Raw genomic sequence first — 23,483 nt, 5'->3', positions numbered from 1 at the left:
GGCAGCCAGAGGGACGGGCACAGGACATTGGTGTGGCAGCCAGAGGATGGGCACAGGACATTGGTGTGGCAGCCAGAACAGGCACAGGACATTGGTGTGGCAGCCAGAGGAAAGGGGATCCAGAGCAGGGTTCACCACCTGGCCCCCTCTGTGCAAGCCAGCAAGCAGCTAATGAGCTGTAAACTCCTGCCGGGCTTTTATGGACAGCCCAGGGGCCATCGAGGTGATGGTGACAGCTCTCAAAGGAGTTCTGGGCCAAGAGAGGCAACAAGGAAACCTCCTGTGACAGATATTGCCATTTACAAGGATGCCAGGAGAAACACACCCCACATTCAAAGAGCACCCTCCCTACAGCCTCTCACCTTCTTAAGTCCACTCCCAACTTTAAAACCTTTTAAAAGCAGCTGAGGCAGCAGCTCTGCACCCCACTGGGCCCCTGGTTTTGGGAATGACAGCTCCAGGTGGGACCCAGGAGCTGTCCCACCACAGCCCCACTCCAGGAGCTGCTGTGTGCTCCCAGCCTGGAGGATCAGCAGCTCAGGAGCTGGGGCTTCACCAGCCAACCAGGCATGGGAAAGCAGCAGAGGCAGAAAGGCTGAGTGTGGTGGACACTCCCTGGAGCCAGGGCCACCATCCCTGCAGCCCCAAGGCCACCATCCCTTCAGCCCTGGAGCCACCATCCCTGCAGCCCCTGGGCCACCATCCCTGCAGCTCCTGGGCCACCATCCCTGCAGCCCCAGGGCCACCATCCCTGCAGCCACCATCCCTGCAGCCCCAGGAACATCATCCCTGCAGCCCCAGGGCCACCATCTCTGCAGCCCCTGGGCCACCATCCTCGCCCTTCACCCCCAGCCAGTTCTCCTCCCCAGCTCTCTCATTAATGAATTTGCAGAGCAGAGCTCTGGGGATGGATCTGGCCCAGCCTCACCACATTCTTGGCAGTCAGATCTCAGGCAGGGGTGGCCAAGTCCTCCCTGGTGTGCCTGGGCACAGCTCCATCCCCCTTTCCACCAGCCAGGCTGGGACAGGGCATTCCCAAACCCAAGCTCTCCCTTTGGCTTCTTGTTCTGACTGCAGGAGCATTTCAGAGATCTCCTCCGAAGGGATTTTATGAGCTGGGCCATCAGTCCTCAATTCTTCTGCTTTTTAAGGAAAGATTTGTCTTAAAGCACCAGAAAACAAAGCCTGGAGAAGCACATCTGAGTGTCCCCAGCTCAGAAGAGCATCACCTGTGACCACAAACACAGCCCAGCACAAGGACTGGAAATAAATGTGAATGCTCCAGATTTGAGTCAGAAATGGGAGAACCAACAGCTCAGATCTGTAAACCCAGCTGCAGCAGGGAGTGGTGGCAGCTCGGGGACACTGGGGACAGTGCTGTCACTAGAGCTGGGACATCTCTGCTCTCACAGAGCTCTCCATCCCTGCACAACACCCAGCACTTCCCCTTCAACACCCACTCCCAGGGTTCAAAGCACTAAATTGGAAAAGGATCCACTGCTCCTGCACTGACAGGCAGGGGGAGAATCACACAGGAGATCTGGATGGAAAAATTCCAAAAAACCCTTAAATACCCCCAACATTTCCCTCCCCTTGAGAAATGCAGATGAGGTGCTGTGGTTGCTTTGGAGTTCAGAGGAAAAGGCAGCAGACAGGGGAGAGGGATGGCTGCTGCATTTCAGAGAGGTTACAGCAAGTGAAGATGGGCTCAGTGTTTTGATTGCCATGGAGATTTCACTTAGAAACTGATTTTCCTGCCACATCTCAGCTCAGCACTGAGAGCTGACAAGGTCCTCCCAGGGAGCTGCATCTCAGGGGGCTCCAGGCTGGAGCTGCTCTGCATTGCAGCAGGCTGGCCATGCCCAGGCTGCCCACGCAGCCCCAGCTGGTTCCCTGCACCCCACAAACCTGCCCCGAGCACCAGCCAGCCCTGGGACTGTGGGGCAAGGCTGGCTGGGATCTTGGAGATCCCTCATCCAACCTTTGCTTGGGTTCTGCCCCTGCTGTCCTTCCCATCCCTGGACATTCCCTTGCCCCTTCCCTCTCTCTCATCAACCACTGATGCAGAGCTCCAAGAGCAATTTTGAAGAGTTTTAAGCAAAGCCACTGAAGCCATTCAGCTGGAGAGGCCCAAAAATGCAAAGTAATGGATCTGCAGGGATGGGTCACATCTGAGATCTAAACCAGCTCTCTGCTAATGAAGAGTGATTTTGCTGATGGTTCTGAAAATAAAAAGGAATTACAGCATTCCTAGAAAGAGGCTCTTCAGACCAATACAGTTGTTTCAATCAGAAAAATGGTTTCTGTAATCCTACAGATCAAATCCCACTCCCTTAAGTGCCATGCCTGAGTGTCCCCTCCTACCCACCCACACCTCATTTCCTCCCCAGAGATGTTTCCTGTGTCTTTCAGGACATGTATCCCGAAGTTATCCAAATTTATCTTCCTCCTGCCCCGCTGCCAGCCCTGCCCTGGGCTCAGGAATCACTCCTGGGCACCCCAGGATGGACAGTCAGCACCATGCCCAAACACATCCCCCAGGAGAACTCCCTCCGGGGTCTCAGCTGAGGTTTTCACCCTGGGGCCAGGAGCAGGTGGTGAAAACAGAGCTGTTGTCACACACAGCTCTTGCAGGGGTGGAAATGTTCCACATTCAGTAATTACCACTTTAATAAGGTGCCAAGTTGAAAAGAGAGGACAGGGAGTGAATCAAAACCCAAGAGAGATGTCAACCACCACCAGCTCTTCCTCCTGCAGGACCTGCACCACCACCAACCCCAAACAAGCCATGAACCCCCCCAAAATCTTCCTCCACCAAGGCCTGAGAGTTTCCACCTCTGTGAGAATCCACCTCCTCACACAGCCCCATTACACAACACCAGCTGGGCTCAGTTTAGTGTGGGGCTGTTTTTTTCATGCACAGGAACCATTTCCTCCCCACACCACCAAAGCCCTGAAAGGCTCCATCTTCTCTGGCAGCCTGAGCTCTGCCACCCACGCTGCTCCCATCCAGGTGAGGAGCTGGGCAAAAAAGGGGCTGCAGCAGCCCCTGACCCCTCTGGGAGGGAGAAGTCCCAAACAGCAACGGCCCCAGGCTGATTTCCAGAGGTTCCCCCAGGATCTGCAGTGCCCTGGCTCAAACAGAGCAGCTCTGGCTGCACCAGCACCCCAATCTCCTCCATCTCCTCCACAAATGAATCATCAAATGACATTTAAAAACCAGCAGTACGTGTCTGTTAATCATAGTGAGAGGGAGCTGCTGGCTAGCGGGGAATATCCCATCTTAAACCATTTCGGCAGAGAAATTCAATAAAATTCCCAGCTGACTGAAGCTCCCCCTCCAGAGCAGCCCCCCCTGCCCAAGCAGAGCCCTTGGAGCTGCTGCAGGAAGCTGAACCCCAAAGCACCTGCTGGGGGCTGCAGCTCTGCAGCCTCAGGTGCAAAACCAGCAGAGGCTGAACAGGAGCATGTTGGTGCTGGTGGTTTGCAGGAGGATTTTAGGTGAAAAAGCTTCTCCCTGGGCCAGATTTGATCTCTGGCTGCTGCAGGGCTCTCGTTCCCGTGTGAAACTCCCACTTCTGCAGCAGCACCTTCTCCTTTTATGCTCAGCTCTAGCTGGGGCCCCAAAGTTCACAACAAGGATTTTTAATTTTTTTTTTTTTAACAGACGTTTAAAAACTGCGAAGCAGCACTGTGAACATTGCTGAGACACAAATCTCCTCCTGGTGCAACACTGCCCAGCCAAACCCTCTGTCCTTCTCCAAGGCAGGAACACACAGCCCCAGGCTCCCAGAAAAGGACCACATCCATCACCGTGTTGATCAGATCGCAGATTAATTCTACCCTGAACTTTCCTATCCACCCCACAGGTGCAGATTCTGCAAGGCCACACCACAGGTCCCGCCGGGAAGCCTGACCCGTGCCTGACAGCTCCTAAGAATGATTTCACCTAAAGCTGAAAAAACACCCCGAGAGCGGCGTGGATCCCCGGGGAACGGGGAAACCCGGCGTGGAAAAGGCTGAGAAAAACCCGCAGCGTGCAGACCCCGCAGAGGAGCGGACAGAACCCCCTCCTGGCCGGCAGCCGTGCCCTGACCCCTGTCCCAGCTCATTTTTGGCAGCCGAAGGTGCGGCAGCCCCGGCATCCCCCGGCATCCCCCGGCCCTGCGCACGAGTTGCGGTACCTTGGCAGGGACCTTGCTGTGCGCGCTGCGGAAGAAGGAGGTTTTGGCCGTGAAAAAGCAATCCTCGAGGTCTTCATCCAAGCTGCAGTAGCCGCTGCTCATGCTGCTGCCGATGGTCATGGGAGCCGGGCAGAGGCGAGGGGCTGCGGGCGAGCCGGGGGGCTCGGGGGGCCGGCGACCATCGGGGTCCGCGCTGCGGCTCCGGCCAGCCCCGCGCTCACATCCCCGGCTCGCCGCTTATCTGCCAGAGCTCCTTCTGCTCATCCTGCCCAGCTATTCCTGCTTGCCAGGCAGCCGTGCCGGGTAACCCTTCCCTCGCCTCGCCTCCTGCACCCGCCTCCCTGCGCAGCATGGAAGGGGCAGAGCTCCCGCTTCGCTCCCGCTTCGCTCCCGCTTCGCTCCCGGCTCGGTTCGCTCCGCTCGCCGCTCCCGGGGTGTCCGCGCAGCAGCGGCAGCGGCAGCAGCATCGCCTCCCCTTCCTGCCCTCGCCTCGCACTGCCGCAGCCCGGCCACTTCCTCTTGCAGAATTTGTGGCCCCGCTCGCAGCCGAGGTGCTGGGCTCGGCCCTGGCCCCCGGGGAGCCCTGGCAGCACCTTGGAGAGGCAAAACGCGGTGCCCCGGAGGGCTGCGGGCTGCTCCGTGCCTGCTAGAGCATCCCCGGGAGCTGCCGAGGCTCCACCCGAGGGAATCGGGGTGGTGGGGTGCAGCTCAGACACCCCCGGGGTGCCAGGAGCCCCTGGCCATCACAAGTGGGTGTCTCTCCATCCTGCGGCTGATTTCAGAGCAGCAGGAGCAATTTCAGCACCCAGCCCGAGACAGCTTTGACTGCAGCCCAGGAAAAGGCTTCAGCCCCTGGGTGCTGCTTTTGCAGCAGCTGTGACCTTCCTGCTTGGTGGAGATCACAGGGGTTTGTGGGGCTGGGCAGGGGAAGGGCTCTGCTCACCACAGGATGCCACAGGCAGGGACACATTCCACTGTCCCTGGCTGCTCCCAGCCCTGTCCAGCCTGGCCTTGGGCACTGCCAGGGATGCAGGGGCAGCCACAGCTGCTCTGACCCTGTGCCAGGGCCTCCCACCCTCACAGGGAGGAATTTCTTCCCAATATCTCATCTTGCTCCTCCAGGACTCCGAGACCTTCCCACAAGGCACCACCCAGCACCAAAACCTCTCCTCCTGACAGATTGCAGATGTTGCTCCAAATCCTTCCAGCTGCATCTGCTGAAGAACTTCAACTGCTCCAAAGCTTTGAGAGCTCCGTGCCCACCACAGCAGCATCCCCTGAATACCAATGGGGATGGAAAGCCTGGCAACATCTGCATCTCAGAGAGAGGAAGGCAAGGATCCAAGTGCCTTATTTACAGAGGGAATAAATAAACCACGTTCTTATGGCAGCAGCGTGTCCCTGCAGCAGCACAGCCCCCTCTGCTCCACAGGGATAAATTTAGAGGAGAAAGAGGCTTAAATTGAGCATGTGCAACACCAGCAGAAAGTGAGGCTTGGGAGCAGCTGCACCGGGGTCTTCTATGAAGCCTCAGCCCAAAAGTTTCCCAGTGGAACCAGGGTGCAACCTCTGGATTCTCCAAGAATCCCTCATTTATTCCCTGCAGTCCCCCTGCCTGGGACAGCAGCTCCATCAAAAATACAACAAAGCCAAATAAACCCCATGACTCTGACCCCTCTGTTCAGCAGCAGCTCCGTGTACATCAGCCCCCCAAATCCCCACTGCCCCCAGTGCCCTGCACCACTCTCAGGTCACAGCACGCAGCCAGCCCTGCCAGGCCCAGGGAGCAGACCCTGGTGCTCCTGGGAGGAGACCAGCAGAGCCTGGATGTCACCCTGGGAGGCTGATCTGGGACCCAAATGTAAACCACTCCTAAATACTGAACTGGATCAAAGCCCAGATTCTGAATGCCTGGTATTACCTGGTAACAGTCTTTAAATAGGTGATATTAAAATAGTTATTTCTCTGGTGCTTCCACTTTGCTTAATTTTGATAATATGATTTAATGACTTCCAATTACGCCAGCTATTTAATTTTTTAATGTGTTTTCAGGCCTCTTCCCCTCCTGCCAGTGTATTCAGGCATCCTGTTAGTCTCCTGCTGAAATATTGACATTATTTTCCCTCCATCCTCCTCCCTTCCAGCAGTAAAACCTGCCTGACCAACAGAAACCCTCCAGGAGCGTGGCTGTGTGCTCAGATCAAGCAAAGCTGGCGATGACTTTTGCCTGATTATCCATAATGAATGATGGAGTTTTACTGCAGCCATTTAGCCTCATTAACCCTCAAATCAGCCCCCACAGCCCAGGGACCCCAGGCAGGGCTTGAGGATTCCGAGGTGCAATCCCCAGCCAGGCCTTTGGGACGGGCTGATGGATTTCTGTCTGCTGCTGGAATTGCAGAGACACTTTTGTTTGCTTGGCCCAGGATGGCTCCCCCTCCCCAGGGGGACACCAGGGCCCTGGCAGGGTGATGGATGGCCACCAAGCACAGGCTCCCTGTTTGTTATTAGGGCCATCAATAACCCTGGCTGGGGTGATGGCCCTGGGGATGAAACGAGCCTTTCTCATTTTTCCAAGAGCCCAGCATTGCTGGGGGAAGCCCAGTGACATCCAAAGGAGATGGAACCACACACAAATTTACCTTCAGACACCTGGAGGGGAGAACCCACTCTGAGCCCTTTTGGAATGCATTATTTATAAATATCAATCCCAGCCCACTTCAGATCCCTCCTGATCATTTTAGTCTGAGCAGCAGCTGCCCAGCAAAGGATGGATGAAAACCAAACCCCACACCAAAAACCCTCCACTGCCTTTGGAAAAGTGCAGATTTCCATCTCCACTTCTGCACGAGTGCAGAAAAAAATTAGGAATTGAAATAAGGCTGGATTGGTATTTTTAGATTTGCATCTTTTCCAGCCTTTTCCTTCTCCTCTGTGCAAAAGGGCTCTAAATTTTATCCCGAAGATTTTAAAAGTGCTAGCAGGGTTACACACATGAACAAATCCATGTTTAAAACCTGGAATTTGCCAAAATGTCCCCTTGATAGAGAAAAATATACTGACTCAGAAGTGGGGCTACTCAAATGACAGTACAGATTAAAGAAAGGAAAGCTCTTTGAAGATGCTCAGCTCTACACAGAAAAATAACAAAAAATGAAATTTTTGCAAATTTCCATCTCCATTTCTGCATGAGTGCATCAGGTCCTCCACAGAGAGGGGTACAAACAGGGGGTTGTAATGAGGGAGAGAGCACAGAACCACGGAATCATCAAGGCTGGAAAAGCCCTTTGACTGAATCCCCCCACACCCACCAAGCCAGGTCACACAGAGCCACGGTGACTGCAGCCAGGTCACACAGAGCCACATCCACGTTCTGAACTTTGGAGGCATGGTGACTCCAGCCAGGTCACACAGAGCCACATCCATGTTCTGAACCCTTGGAGGCATGGTGACTCCAGCCAGGTCACACAGAGCCACATCCACATTCTGAACTTTGGAGGCATGGTGACTCCAGCCAGGTCACACAGAGCCACATCCATGTTCTGAACCCTTGGAGGCATGGTGACTCCAGCCAGGTCACACTGAGCCACATCCACGTTCTGAACTTTGGAGGCATGGTGACTCCAGCCAGGTCACACAGAGCCACATCCACATTCTGAACTTTGGAGGCATGGTGACTCCAGCCAGGTCACACAGAGCCACATCCACTCCTGTTCTGAACCCTTGGAGGCATGGTGACTCCAGATGTCACACACAGCCACATCCATGTTCTGAACCCTTGGAGGCATGGTGACTCCAGCCAGGTCACACAGAGCCACATCCATGTTCTGAGCTTTGGAGGCATGGTGACTCCAGATGTCACACACAGCCACATCCATGTTCTGAACCCTTGGAGGCATGGTGACTCCAGATGTCACACAGAGCCACATCCACATTCCGAACCCTTGGAGGCATGGTGACTCCAGCCAGGTCACACAGAGCCACGGTGACTCCAGCCAGGTCACACAGAGCCACATCCATGTTCTGAACCCTTGGAGGCATGGTGACTCCAGCCAGGTCACACAGAGCCACATCCACTCCTGTTCTGAACCCTTGGAGGCATGGTGACTCCAGAGGTCACACACAGCCACATCCATGTTCTGAACCCTTGGAGGCATGGTGACTCCAGATGTCACACACAGCCACATCCATGTTCTGAACCCTTGGAGGCGTGGTGACTCCAGAGGTCACACACAGCCACATCCATGTTCTGAACCCTTGGAGGCATGGTGACTCCAGATGTCACACACAGCCACATCCATGTTCTGAACCCTTGGAGGCATGGTGACTCCACCAGGTCCCTGCAGAGCTGTTCCAAACATTTCCCAAAAGCACACAGAGCCTGCAAAGGCTCCGTCCCAGCCACATCCACTCCAGGCAGGTCTCCTGAAGCTTCTCCCCTGCCATCCTCCCTGCTGAGAGCCTGGCTGGCCCTGCAGCCCGTGCCACCCACGCAGGAGCCCCAGACACTGCAGGATTAAAGCAAAGCTGAGCCTTCCGGAGCAAGCCTGGGATTAGTGCACATCCTCACAGGGATTGAAGAGTCTCCATCCCCAGGACTACTGAAACTCTCAAAACAAGGCTGGCAGCCAGCACTCCCTGGAGATCCACACTCCTGCCTGGGAAATGCATCTCTGCAGCTGAGTGTGCACCCCGTGCTGGGACAGCCCCCAGCCCCATCCCAGCATTGATCCTCCCTCACAGGCACTGAGGTCACACTCACGTTTTCTGGAAATTCCCTTTGCCCGGGATTCTTCTCTTAGAAAGCTGAGAAGCCTCAGAGAAAAAGGAAAACAATTCTCATCTGATTTGCTTCTCCTGTGTTTGCTGCTTTGGAATGTGTTTGGGGATTGTTTACCCACAGGTGATTGTGTCATTGGTTTAATGTTAATTGTTTTGATTTATTGGCCAATTATGGTCAAGCTGTGTAGGGAGTCTGGAGAGAGTCATGAGTTTTCATTATTATCTTTTAGCCTTCTGTAAGTATCCTGTCTGTATTCGTTAGCATAGTTTAGTATAGCATTGTTTAATATAATATAGTATCATAAAATAATAAATCAGCCTTCTGAGCACATGGAGTCGGATCCATTGTCTGGGAACCCCACAAATACCACACACTGGCACTTGGGCCATGTGGGGCTTGGTGTCCCTGCACAGCAGGTGACAGCAGCTCAGGTGGCAGTGGGGTTTAAACAGCACAGAGCTCCACACGCCCCTCTGCAGGCAGGGAGGGCGATGCCCACATTCCCAACCTCCATCCTGCCACACCACACCCAGCCTGGGCACCACACTCAGGGCTGCAGGTTGTGCAAACCCAGAGCACCCAGGGGATGTTTCTGTGTCTGCTCTGGGGTGCCCTGACCCCCAGGGGAGCTCTGACTTTGACCCTCACTCATGGAGAAAGTTTCCCAGACTTCAAGAGAGACTGGAATCCACAAAAGTGTGCAATAGATTCTAGAGAGCAGTGTGGGTGTGTCACTGGGTGAGAAATTGAGGGTTTGGGATTTTTAGTGTGCTGTGGATGGAAGCAGGCTGGAGGGCACAGGGTGTCATCCTGGGTTTCTTCTTCATGCTGCTTCTTCCTCCTTCTCCATGGGTTTGGGTGGCATTTTGTAATTGAGCAGAAAAGTCCCCACTGGGGCTCTGTGGGATCAGTTATTGGGGTAAAAGGGAAAATAATCCAGGTGCCAGCTCTTAATTGGATGGTTTAGCTTTTAAAGCCCTTGGAACAAGAGACTGTTGGCCATTTTGTGGTGCCTTTCCAGCGTGCTGAGCCTGGTGTGGACAGAGTGCAAAACTCTAGATAAGATAATAAACAAGAACTTGAAGTCTGAAAAAATCCAGTGTGCCTCTCCTTCCTGACACAAAACCATCCCAGAAGGGTCTCCCCCGACAGGGCAGCCCCCTGGCAGGGCCCAGCCTGAGGCCCAGAAGTCGGGGAATCCGCAGCAGGTACCAGGTGACACCTCAGTGACCCTCCTGGGCTGCAGGTGACACCTCAGTGACCCTCCTGGAAAGCCCCTTGGGAGCAGGAAACCAGCTCTGTGCAGGTCACCCCGGGGCTGTGCCCCCCCAGAGACCCCTCCCCACGTACCTGGGGGCAGGGTGGCACGAGGGTGCTCTCTGGGGACAGCTGGCTCTGGCCCTGGCCCGGCCGGCGACAATCCAGCTGGATGAGGCTGCGACACTCCTGGTGACACGTGTACCTGCAGTCTGCGGGGACAGAAGGGACAGCGTGAGGCACCAGAGCTGCCCTGGGGCTGGGGACAGCGGGGGACAGCGGGGGACAGCGGGAAGGGACTGGATTGGATTGCAGCAGAGGGATGGCAGCACGGTCAGAGCTGGAGCGGGCACGTGGCCCGGCTCAGGCACAGTCCCTGGTCAGCCACATGTCCCTTCTAACACACGTGTCCCCTTTAACACATGTCCCTTTTAACACACATGTCCCCTTTAACACATGTGTCCCTGTTCAGCCACATGTCCCTTTTAACACATGTGACTTTTAACACACATGTCCCTGTTCAGGCACATGTCCCTTTTAACACACAAGTTTCTTTTAACACACATGTCCCTTCTAACACACAGGTCCCCTTAAACACATGTCCCTGGGCAGGCACATGTCCCTTTAAACCCACATGTCCCCTTAACACTTGTCCCTTTTAACACATAAGTCCCATTTAACAGACATGTCCTCTTTGACACATGTCCCCTTTAACACACAAGTCCTTTTTAACACACATGTCCTTGTTCAGGCACACATGTCCCCTTTAACACACATGTCCCTTTAACACACATGTCCCCTTTAACACACAAGTCCCTTTGAACACACATGTCCCTTTAACACACATGTCCCCTTTAACACACATGTCCCTTTTAACACACATGTCCCTTTAACACACATGTCCCTTTAACACACATGTCCCCCTCTAACACACATGTCCCTTTAACACATGTCCCCTCTAACACACATGTCAGCCACACAGGCCAAGAAATGCTTACAGTGTGCTGTAACCAGGAGACAGCTGGCTTCTGGCTGTGCTGGTGTGAATGACAACACCTGTACTGTCTCACCCTTCCCAGGAGACTGAAAATGGAATAAAAGTGTTCAAACCACCCCCAGTTACCCCATCTCCGGGTCAGCAAAGGGCACAGTCTGACAGGGGGTGAAGGATCCCTTCCCTGTGCCCTGGCCAAGCTTTTGCTGCAGGTGGCACCTCCCAGGAGCAGAGCCAGCTTGGGGCTCCCCGTGGATTGGGAGGATCTGAGGATCTTCCCATCCTTTCTACATCAGGAACGGGGCCCGTGCTGCTCCACTGCAGCCAGGAACAGAGCAGAGATCTGGGCACAGCTCTGGGAGCAGGTTTTGCTCTGGGTGAGGTGTTCTGGTGCCCCTCCTCACCTGCAGGAGTGTCCCTGAATAATGGGGACACGTGTGTTAAATGGGACATGTGGCTGAACAGGGACATGTGGCTGAATGGGGACATGTGTGTTAAAAGGGACACGGTGCCACCAACAGCTCCAGATCCACCCCTGCAGAGGGCAGGGACACGGTGCCACCATGGCCCCAAATCACCCTGGAGAGGGCAGGGACACAGTGCCACCAGAGCCCCAAATCACCCCTAGAGAGCACAGGGACACTGTGCCACCAGCAGCCAAAGGGAGGGCAGGGACACGGTGCCACCATGGCCCCAAACCCAGCACCAGGGAGGGCAGGGACACGGTGACACCATGGCCCCAAATCACCCTGGAGAGGGCAGGGACACAGTGCCACCAGAGCCCCAAATCACCCCTAGAGAGCACAGGGACACTGTGCCACCAGCAGCCAAAGGGAGGGCAGGGACACGGTGCCACCATGGCCCCAAACCCAGCACCAGGGAGGACAGGGACACAGTGCCACCAGAGCCCCAAATCACTCCTAGAGAGGGCAGGGACACGGTGCCACCATGGCCCCAAATCATTCCTAGAGAGGGCAGGGACACGGTGCTACCATGGCCCCAGGGAGGGCAGGGTCACGGTGCCACCACGGCCCCAAATCACCCTGCAGAGGGCAGGGACACAGTGCCACCAGCAGCCCCAGGGAGGGCAGGGACACGGTGCCACCACGGCCCCAGGGAGGGCAGGGACACGGTGCCACCACGGCCCCAAATCACCCTGCAGAGGGCAGGGACACATGTCCCAGGTCCCAGGTCCCACCCAGCAGGGGCTGAGCCTCCTGCCCCAGGTGCAGCAAGGCATCTCCGTGCTGTTTTCTTTGGATGCTGCCCCAATGGCAGACATTAACCCATTCGTGCCCGGGAGCTCTGCACAGAGCAGCTTTAACCCCTTCAGGCACAGGCTCCTGCTCACCCCAGCTGCAGGAGGCACGTTTGGCACAGCCAGCTCCAGTTATCCCGAATTTGTGGCCATCACTCCTGCAAGCCCCAACTCCTCCAAACCCTCCTGACTGCAGTGACCAACCTGCTGCCACTTTAAAGGCCCGTCTGAGCCTTTTAATTTTTAACTGCCAGACAAACAGCCTTACATTTACTTTCTACACTGCCCAAAATTCCAGAGCGGTCACCAACCTGGAAAAAAATAATTATATCCTAAAAACAAGGCAAGAGATTTGATTCCACAGGGGGATGTGAGTGCCTGTCCCTGCACCAGCCCCATGACCTGGCTAAGAGCCAAGGAACTTTTATTTTAAATATACATCTTCTTTCTTTTTCCTCCTTTTTTTTTTTTTTTCCCTTTAGCATTTGGGTCATTGATTTTGAATGTCTGTGGCTTGCAGGAAAGCAAAGGAATATCCCAGGTTTGCTTCTGAAACTGATTTCTGCTCAGCTCTGGTGAATTCTCAGTGCCTGAGAATGAGAATGAACGAGAGGAGCTGGAGCAGTGCTGGGGGCTGGTGCCTGAGGGGGGGAACACCAATCTCAGGGGAAAGAGGGAAATCATTTATCATTTAACATTCATCTGGCAGGAGCTGTCTGTCATCCTCCTATTCCAAGCCAGTTGTCTCAAGTAAGCCTGGGGGAAAATCAGGGAGATTTGGCTTTTTTTTTAAATTTTAATTAGAGATAAGCTGCAGTTACACACTAATTTAATGCATGACCTTTCCAGCAACTGGAACAGCCTTGCAATGGGGGACATTGGCCAAGGCTTTGCTGGAGGATGCTCCAGCTGTGAGCTCACCTGAGCATCTGCCACCACCACAAAGTCCCCTGTGCCCACCTGGGACCAGATTTTCACATTTGGGCAGCTCCAGCACGAGGGGCAAAGGCAGCCAAAGGGGTGAGACAGGAAATTTGCACCACAGAAAGGCCGAGTGCCAGGCGCTTCCTCCGGATCCATTGTGGCGTTTCTTTGTGGGATTAAAGTGTGACACCTCCTCAGTCACCATCACCCATTAACAGACCCTAATCACGGGCCATCCGCTGGCGAACACTAATTTTAGAAACCCTGCACGGCTTTGGGAAGCAGCCACGTGACCGGTTTGCCAAGAGGAGCAGGATGCCTCCACTTAGGCTTGAAGATAATTTCCATTCCAGTCAAACAATGGAGCACTTGGAAATGGAGGGTTTTTTAAAAAACAAAAAGAGAGAGAAAGGTCATGATACTGTGAAAAGCTTTGGTGGCTGAAGGGAATTTCCCCTTCTCCACAGGTAAAGTCACTCAGGGGGGTAAAATGGGCACTAAAATGGGCATTAAATGCCCCCCTCAGTGCCCAAACACAGCACTGCAGTCACAGAAGGGGCTGGGTGGGAAGGGACCCTAAAGCTCCTCTGCCAAAGGCAACCTTCACCTATCCCAGGTGGCTCCTGGGACACGTCCAGGGATGGGGCAGCCGCAGCTGCTCTGTGCCAGGGCCTCCCCATCCTCCCAGGGAAGAGTTTCTCCAAGTTTCTGCCCACCCCAATCCTCCCATTCCCACCCCCAGACCCCACAGGGCACCTTCCAACTCAACCTGAGCCAGGTGGACACGGGCACAGAAGGAGAAGGAGGCTCCACAGGTGTCTGAGAGCTGGGACACCGTGGCACGAGGGAGATTTCCTCCACCCAAGCTCTGCAATCCTCCAGGGCTCCCACAGCTCCACGTGCAGGTTGGGTTTTGCAAGCCTGAGCTGCTCCTCTGTGCCTGCTGTCACTGGGGTGACCTCAGGGGTGGCAGCAGGATGTGGCCCTGTGGCACCAGGACGGTGGGAGGCTCTGCAGGGATGGGGCAGGACCTGTGGCACCCACAGAGCAAGGCCAGGGAAGGTGCCAGTCCCCCTGCAGACCCCTGGGCACTGCCCCAGCCCCAGCCCTGCAGCTCCACCACTGCAGTCTCACCCTGGCACTTTTAGGTCTAAACCAGCTGGTTTGGGTTCATCTGTTGGCAAACTCTGGTAAGCCCCAGGGGCTGTTTCTGTCTGTCCAGAGCAGACAAGGCCACCCCTGTGTGAGGTCCCTGTGTGCCTGCAGCCTCTGGCAGTGACAGACCTGTCACCCCAGCTGCTGGCAGGTGCTCTGGAGCCATGATTTAACCTTTGGGGTGCAGCTGGCACAGCAGCCATGCCCTGTGCTCCTGCCAGGGCTGCAGAGGAGCCAGAGCAGAGGGCGAAGCCACCTGGTGCCACAGGTGTGCTGCCAGCCCCGTGCCCACCCAGGCAGGATCCCTGTGGCTCAGCAGCACCAAGGCAAACCCCACACCCCAAAAAGCAGCAGCAAACCCAGCCCAAAGCCCAAAGCCCAGCAGCACCTACCTGGGAGCAGCAGCACCTCCCTGCTGGGCCTCCTGGGCAGGTGCAGTCCCGCGGAGCAGGGCTTGCCCTGGGGGAAGTGCCTGAAGATTTGACGGATTCTCTTTGTTACAAGCCCAAAACAAGAGGCTGCTCCCTCCTTCCCCTCTGTCATCCTCCAGGAGCTCTCCAGGCTCTCCCAAGCCCAAATGCTCCGGGATCCAGCAGGCACTGCAGCGAGCTGTGTGTCTGCTCCCACCAGAGGCCTTTTCCCCCACGGAGATAAAGCACTGACATTGGCCATTTACAACCTGCTGCCGTCTGAAGGGTTATTTATTTATTTTTCTGAGCAGCTCAGGGCTCGTGCATCTCCTGTAAGCCATGGAAAACTTTCTATTTCTGGGGCTTTTTGCTTGATAAGATAAAATAACCCAACAGAAGAGATTAGGGAGAGAAAGCACAGGACTCGGCCGTGTGCTGGGAGGTCTCTTCCCCCCATCCTCCCTTCTCTCTTTGCTGCTTTTCAGAACAGTCTGAGGGATAAAAAAGTCCCCAGTGTTTAATCAGAGGTTAAAGGAACACACTGAGATTAACTACATTTAAAATATTGATTTAAACTCTGCACGGGGTTAAGAGAGGCTGGTAGAGCCCTTCACAGCACCCATAAAATCAGGATCAGTGTTTTAGAGAGGGACTTTTAGTGACAGGACAAGGAGGATGGCTTTAAACTAAAAGAGGAGGGATTTAGATGAGATATTGGGAAGGAGTTGTTCCCTGTGAGGGTGGGGAGGCCCTGGCACAGCTGGGGCTGTCCCTGCATCCCTGGCAGTGCCCAAGGCCAGGCTGGACAGGGCTGGGAGCAGCCTGGGACAGTGAAGGTGTCCCTGCCATGGCAGGGGTGGGGTGGGATGAGCTCTGAGGTCCTTCCCACCCAAACCCTTCCATGGTGGATCAGTGACAGCTCCACCAGGTGTCCCGTGACGGGGTGGGACACAAACACCAGTTCAACAATGGCCCTGAAATCTGCCACTCTGTACCCACCCCCCGTGCCCTCCCTGCTCAGGACAAACAGCATCCAGCACCCTGCATGACACAGGGAGTGACAGAGAGGGGATTCAACCAGCCCAAACCCACCCTGAGCAGCAAAAGCACGGAGCTCTCTCAGGGGGCTTTTCAGTCACCTCCCTCCTTCCCAGAGCCACACCAGCAAAGTCCACCGAGCTTCACTGGGATGGAGCAGAGAGAAAAACCCAGAAACCAACCTGAGGTGAGAGATGGAGACCAGCAAACACCACCTGAGCTTCAGTGGGATGGAGCAGAGAGAAAAACCCAAAAACCAACCTGAGGTGAGAGATGGAGACCAGCAAACTCCATTGATGGAGCAGAGAGAAAAACCCAAAACCAACATGCAAGGTGAGAGATGGAGACCAGCAAACTCCACCTGAGCTTCACTGGGATGGAGCAGAGAGAAAAACCCAAAAACCAGTCTGAGGTGAGAGCTGGACACCAACAAACTCCACCAAGCTTCAGTGGGATGGAGCAGAGAGAAAAATCCAAAAACCATCCAGAGGTGAGAGATGGAGACCAGCAAACTCCACTGATGGAGCAGAGAGAAAAACCCAAAAACCAGCCTGCGAGGTGAGAGCTGGAGACCAGCAAACTCCACCTGAGCTTCAGTGGGATGGAGCAGAGAGCAAACCCAAAACCAACCTGCGAGGTGAGAGCTGGAGCCTCGGCCGGCGTCTCTCCCCATAAACCCTCCCCAAGGCTCCCAGGTGGAACGCAGCAGGAAACATCACCCTGGGAGAGCCGAGGCAGCCCAGGAGCCTGTCCCACGGCTCTGGGCAGGTCCCTGTCCCTGCCCACAGCTCCATCTCCTCCCGGGGAGGAGCACACCCTGCCTGCGGCACCGCGGTGGGCGGGAGGCACCCCCGGACCCCACCCTGTCCTCAGCCATCCCCGCCTGGCAGCAGGAAAAGCTGCAGGAATCTGCCTGGATCAGCTGGATGGGACAGAAATGCAAAGTGCTGCGGGTCCTGCCGGCGATTATTTACAGTGGTGAGACCGAGTGTGGGAGGAGGGACACAAAAGCCACAGGAGCAGCAGCAGAGTGTGAGCAGAGCCTGGTGCAGGTAAAGGACTCGTAAAGAGCTCGTTATCTTAAACAAACAGCTCCCTGAGAACCAGCAGCCTTAGAACCGAAGTTTGCTCTACAAATCAGAAAGAGAAATGGTGTTTTAGCAGCTTAAGGAAACAGGGGCTGATTCAGCAGAGAGCCTTTACACAGCAGGAGCTGCTCAGGGAGATCAGGGCAGCTCCAGGGCAGAGGCACAAACCCCACCTGGATGCTCAGGTGCTTTGCAGAACAGAGCAGAGGCACAAACCCATTTGGATGCTCAGGTGCTTTGCAGAACAGAGCAGAGGCACAAACCCATTTGGATGCTCAGGTGATTTGCAGAGCAGAGGCACAAACCCCACCTGGATGCTCAGGTGATATGCAGAACAGAGCAGAGGCACAAACCCATTTGGATGCTCAGGTGATTTGCTGGGCTGAGGCACAAACCCCACCTGGATGCTCAGGTGCTTTGCAGAGCAGAGGCACAAACCCATTTGGATGCTCAGGTGCTTTGCAGAACAGAGCAGAGGCACAAACCCCACCTGGATGCTCAGGTGCTTTGCAGAGCAGAGGCACAAACCCATTTGGATGCTCAGGTGCTTTGCAGAACAGAGCAGAGGCACAAAGCCCACCTGGATGCTCAGGTGCTTTGCAGAGCAGAGGCACAAACCCATTTGGATGCTCAGGTGCTTTGCAGAACAGAGCAGAGGCACAAAGCCCACCTGGATGCTCAGGTGCTTTGCAGAGCAGAGGCACAGACCCATTTGGATGCTCAGGTGATTTGCTGAGCTGGCTCTGTGTGCCAAGAGCTGCAGATCAAAAGCTGGCTCCAGCCTTGCAGAGGTGCTGGCCACGCTCTGAGGTTTCCCTCCAGGGCTGCCCCACGCCAGCCCTGCCCACGGGGAAGCAGCCAGGGCTGGTTTCCTTGCAAAGAAACCTTTCAGCCAGTCCCATGCTATTTTATCAACAGAAATATCAAAATCCTTGATTTTTGGTTATCGGAGACACCAGGGGAAGCACCTGAGCCGTTCCCAGCAGGAAAAGCTGCCCAAGCCCCGAGCCCAGCCTGGTTTCTGGGCTGTCCCAAAGGCCAGTGGAACACACAGAGAGCTCTGAAGCTGCCGTGAGTCACCAGGACACCCAACAACTGCACCCAAACAGCCCAGAGCACCTCTGCACCCTGCTCCTCCCTGCTGGGAGAAGCTGGCAGGAAAAGCTGTCTGTCCCCCAGCAGGAGGACAGACATCCACACCCCACACGGGGATGACTTACTTCACTGCAGACAGCTCTGAGAGCTGACAACACTCACAAAGGCACACACATCAACAGGAGCTGCTCAAGGCACAGCTACTCCCCCTGCCCAAACCATTCCCTCCAAGGCTGGAAATGAGGATTTTCAGGGAATTCCAGGAGGATTTGCTCCCACCTCCCCATCCTTTCACGCTGACACCAGTGGGAGCAGGATGCTGGATGTCTGTCCTGTACAGAGCCTGGAAAATTCCAAATAAAAGCAGGGGAAAAAAGGCTCCCATGCCTCAGGCAGCATCTGCACCAGCCCCAGGTGCAGCACCCACGGGCAGGACTTGGGCTGAAATCAGAAAAGGTTCCCCTGAGCCTCCTTTTCTCCAGAGTGAACCATAAATAAATAAATAAATAAATATTAAATAAATAAATGTCATTTTCCCATTTTACTAACTACAGCCAGATCTGACGTAAATAAAAATAGGCCAGAACTGCTCAAACAAAAACCTGAGTATCCTCAGGCTGCAAAGCAAAAGCAAACAAGCAGCAACTCTGCATCAAAAAGAAAAAAAATAAATGTTCACCGAAGGGGGAGAGCACGCCCCGTCTGCAGCTCTCAGGCATTTTTAATGGGAATCACTATTGGGATGACAGGGAATGCAGAGATGAGCGTCCCTCCCCCCCATCCCGGTTGTTCTGGGAGTTTTTGAGGCAGAACTACTCCCACAGTCTGCATAATTCTCTGAAATGAAAAGGGAAATGGAGTTATTTAAAATCTGTTTCAATATAAGTATGGAAAACATCCTGCCAGAGGAGAAGTCCCTCAAAACAGCTCTTTATGCAGCATTTCGCAACACCACAACATTCTGTGAGTTTCTACTTCAAGTCAGGATTTCGAAGCACAAAAACCTCACCTCGCACCTCACCCCAGCTTCCAGGGGCTGGTGAAAAGATTTTCCCCTCAAATAAACCTTAGTTCTGCTAAACTCGATATTCCTTTAAGCACGCTCATTCACGCCGGGAGCTCCCAGCCGCGGGGAATCACCTGGCCCTCAGCAGCTTTTGAGGGAATGAGTCGGGAAAGCCCGGCAGAAAGCAAAGGTGCACCCTAGAAATCAGATTTACATCCCCTCCTTCCAGCAAGGCGCCAGCCCCGCCGTGTCCCCGCGTCACGTTGCGGTGGCGGCCGGGTTACATTTAATTAACAGCACTCATTAGGGCTAAAGCCTAATTCGCTGCAGCAGGGCCAGATGGTGCTGCTGCCTACCCCGAGCGCCCTTCATCCCAAACGGCACCGGAGAGAGCCCCGCAAATCCCCCCAAAACCTTTCATGGGTTCGTGATCTAAGGAAAGCCAAGCTGGGCACCAGGACTGCCTGAGCCAGGCGCTGATTGCCCCGCTGGGGCTGGTGCCGGGCACAGCCCCCCCAAACAACCCCAAAATGAGCAGCGAGCATTCCCCCACCCGCAGTGGGGCGGCTCGGTCCCAAATCAGCACCGGCACCGCCTCGCTGCCCTCCACAGCCGCTCCGAGGGACGCTCACAGGTACAGGTGATGCTGTGGGCACAAACCTGCAGGGAACGGCAGCAGCACCAGCACCTTCTGCCAAAAATCAAGAGGCTCGGCTGACCCCCACCAGGAAGTTTTCAAGTCCCTCAAGCCCCAGCAGCTGCATCCCAAAAGTTTCCCCCAGCCTGAGGGACTGAGCGGGGCAGGAGCGGTTTTATTTTTGAGCCAGCAGGGCTCAGATCCCAACGTTATCAGTGGCACAGCTTTGCTAAAACCTCTTCGTTTCCCCTCCCGCCACCCCTGACACGGGTCACTCCTCGCCAGGGAGGGGGAGCAGCACCCGGGACAGGGGACAGGGCTGGGCTGTCACCGCCCAGCCCCAGCGGGGTCCCCTGGTGTCCCTTCCCAGCCAGGGGAAGGATGAACCTCTCCTGCAGAGCCCCAGCAGCACCAGGGCAGCGCGGATCCCGCAGCAGGAGCACTGGCACAGGCTCCCTCACCCAGGGGTCGGGCAGAGCTTCAGGCACAAATTCTAGAGGACTTTACCCCTCGCTGCAAAGCCTCACATACCGAACCCTCCCTGCTCACCGCGAGCTGCTGATGCCAACCCCGCCCTGAGCCGATCATCTCCTCTTTCCTGGAAAAGCTTCACTTTCCAAACCCGCCCGGCAGCACCGCACCCTCAGCCGGAGACCCCGGCCCGGTCCCTCCCGGCAGGTCCCAAACCGGACCCGAGGGGTGCAGAGCTGGGGCCAGGGGAGGGAGAGGGTCAGGGGGACAGTCCGGGCAGGGTAAGGGATGAGGGGAGGGCAGGGGTGCGGGATAGCGAGGGACAGGCAGGGGACAGGCGGGGGGCAGCGGGGGACAGGCAGGAGACAGCGAGGGGCAGGCAGGGGACAGGCGGGGGACAGCGGGGGACAGGTAGGGGGCAGCGGGGGACAGGCAGGGGGCAGCGGGGGACAGGCAGGGGACAGGCAGGAGACAGCGAGGGGCAGGCAGGGGACAGCGAGGGGCAGGCAGGGGACAGCGTGGAGCAGGCAGGAGACAGCGAGGGGCAGGCAGGGGACAGCGAGGGGCAGGCAGGGGACAGCGAGGGGCAGGCAGAGGACAGCGAGGGGCAGGCAGGGGACAGCGAGGGCCAGGCAGGGGACAGCACTCACAGTCGCAGCGCAGGGCTCGCTCCCGCACCGCCTCCCCGCACAGGTCGCACCATCCCCGGCGCGGCAGGCGCGGGGCGAAGCGGTGGCCGCGGCCGCGCTCGGGGGGCTCCCGCGGCGCCCCGAAGATGCTCCGCACGTCGGGCAGCAGCCGCGGGGCTCCCCCGCGCCGCCGCAGCCGCCGCGCAGCCCGGGCCCCGCCGGGGCTCCCCTCGGGAGGGGCGGGGGTCGCGGCGGGGCCCGGCGGCCGGCGGCGCATGGAGCCGGGCACGGCGGGCGGCAGCGGGCGGGGGCACGGCCCCACGGCCGGCGATGCCATGGGCTCGGAGCGGCGGGCGCGGGGCAGCGCAGGCGCCTTGGCCCGGCCGGGAGGGAGGAGACACGGCGGGGGGGGGCGGGGGTGGCACCGGGAGCGGCCCTCGGGGCGCCCCTCCCGTGGGGACCCCCCCCGAGGGTCGGGACGCTCCGCACTCGCAGCCCCCGCGGTGTTCGCGCTGCTCGCCCTGGCATTCCCCGTCCGCGCCCCGGAATGTCCCCGCTGCTCTCTCGCCGGGAATCCCCGCTCCGGGGAGGGGGCGTCTCCCCGCCGGACAGACACCCCGCGGGGCTGGGGTTCCCCGGGGAGGGGGTCCGTGTATCCCTCGGGGGGTCTCCCCGCCGGACAGACACCCCGCCGGGTTGGGGTTCCCCGGGGAGGGGGTCCGTGTATCCCTCGGGGGGTCTCCTCGCCGGACAGACATCCAGCGGGGCTGGGGTTCCCCGGGGAGGGGTTCCCTGCATCCCCCGGGGGTCCCACAAAGCACAGCCCGAGGTTTTCCCCAGCGCTTTCTGGGGCAGCGCAGCCGCGTCCCCGGCGCTCTGTCGCGGCTGTGTCCCCGCGGGAGCAGCGCTGCCACGCGTGGGGAAAAGCCCCTGTCCCCTCTGCAGGGACAGCCGGCATCCGGGGGCTGCGGCACGCAGGAATTCCCTCCCCGGCTGAGGCTCCCGTGCTTGTGGGAAACGTGAAAGGGAAAATTCCGCAGCAGCTCGGGGGACAGCGGTGCCCGGGGCGCTGCTGGCACACCTTCCCCGGGCACGGCTGGGGGTGGCCGCACCTGGCGCTGCGTGTCCCCTGCCACTGCCAGGGACCCTCCTTCCAGCTCGGGGTGTCACGGGGGTGGGAAGGTCCCTGTCCCCCCTCCCTGCTGGCCCGAGGGCGATTGCTCCTTTGGTGTGTGTGGCTGGAGGGTGACACAGCCCTGAGCGGTGAGGGACACCGCCGGCCCTGCTCTGCTGCTCTCACTCCTGATTTGAAACACGTTCATTCAAAATTATCCCCGAATTTCGGCCGGGGATGTCCTCCACTAGCTGTTAATTGTATCAGGAATCACCTACAATAAAGGAAATTTCTGAGGGTGAAGGTCTACCTGGCACCTGGCACCTGGCTGGGAACCTCCTAAACCATTCTGGACTTTCATTTTCCCAATACCAGCCCGGGAGACAGCTCCATGAAAATCAGGATCAGCATTTTAAAGAAGAGGGAGAGTGACTTTTTAGTGACAGGACAAGGGGGATGGCTTTAAACTGAGAGAGGAGAGATTTAGATGAGATATTGGGAAGGAATTGTATTCCCATTGTGTCCCAAATATTCCCACTATCCGTTTGCATTCAGGTTTTTGGGAGAGAAGGGAGGGGAGAGGCAGAGCTGGGCTGGCTGAATCCAGGCTTATGGGAAGCTGAGTTTGACGTCTGCCGTGCACTCCTGAGGACAGGATAAGCTGAGAATATCTAAATCCCTTTCAAGGATTCTAATTTGAAGGATGGATTAAAACACTGGCTCTGAATCACAGCAGCCCAGTGCCATAAGCAGCCCCTAATAACAGCTTCAGACAAAGGAGGAATAACACAGCTGGGAAAATTGGAGGTTTGTGCTGTGCTAAGCCGCAAGATTAATTTTTGGAAGGTCTTTTCCTTCCCAATTCAGGATCCTGCTTTGCTTTCCCACCTTCTCTGCTTCTGCTTGAAAACAGCAGCAGATTTATTCCTCAGTGAATTGCTCCACAAAAGTTTGGTGGTTTGTCCTATGTCCTCCACAAGCTGTTAATTGTATCAGGAATCACCTACAATGAAGGAAATTTCTGAGGGTCTACCTGGCACCTGGCTGGGAACCTCCTAAAACCATTCTGGACTTTCGTTTTCCCAATACCATCCCAGGAGACAGCTCCAGTCTCTGTTCTGCAGCCTCAGGGCATACAACCACTAAATAAATGCAATATTTTCTTTCCCCAGAGCAAGCACAAGAGGCTCATGACAGTCACTATCCTTCCCAGCTGTCCCCTCAGGTTCTCAGAGCTGACAGCACAGGGAGCTCTTTTAGGCCACAGGTTAAAATATTTTTTGGGGGGAAAAAGAAAACCCCAAGTAATTAACATTGGCAGGAAAATTCTTGTTCCATTTGGATTCCAGAAGTCCCCTCTGCAGCTGCTGTGTTACAGCAGTTAAAGCACGACAAGGGCTATTAGCAAAAACTCTTTTCTCTGTTTGCCAAGAAATAAAT

At 56.3% G+C, this 23,483-nt stretch overlaps 1 protein-coding gene across 4 annotated transcripts in view; it reads right to left on the bottom strand.

Annotated features, from left to right (window-relative positions):
- Nucleotides 1-21,295, bottom strand: part of RASSF5 (Ras association domain family member 5) — a 30,952-nt gene extending 9,657 nt beyond the window's left edge. The window contains exons 1-3 of one of the 4 annotated variants that reach the window (XM_059867806.1): nt 20,951-21,062; nt 14,948-15,027; nt 10,318-10,436 (exon numbers count right to left, since the gene is read on the bottom strand). In XM_059867806.1, coding sequence (XP_059723789.1) covers nt 10,318-10,436; nt 14,948-15,027; nt 20,951-21,003 — 252 coding nt within the window. In that variant the 5' untranslated portion in view covers nt 21,004-21,062. Of the gene's footprint in view, nt 1-4,184; nt 4,610-10,317; nt 10,437-14,947; nt 15,028-16,633; nt 16,813-20,950 lie in introns of those variants that run through there. The other 3 variants (XM_059867805.1, XM_059867804.1, XM_059867807.1) reach the window with 3 other exon arrangements.
- Between the last annotated feature and the right edge of the window lie 2,188 nt (nt 21,296-23,483).

The sequence above is a fragment of the Haemorhous mexicanus genome, chromosome 25, assembly GCF_027477595.1.
Source record: "Haemorhous mexicanus isolate bHaeMex1 chromosome 25, bHaeMex1.pri, whole genome shotgun sequence".
Lineage (NCBI taxonomy): Eukaryota > Metazoa > Chordata > Aves > Passeriformes > Fringillidae > Haemorhous > Haemorhous mexicanus.
The sequence above is the reverse complement of the archived record's forward strand: the minus strand, read 5'-3'. Positions and strand labels throughout refer to the sequence as shown.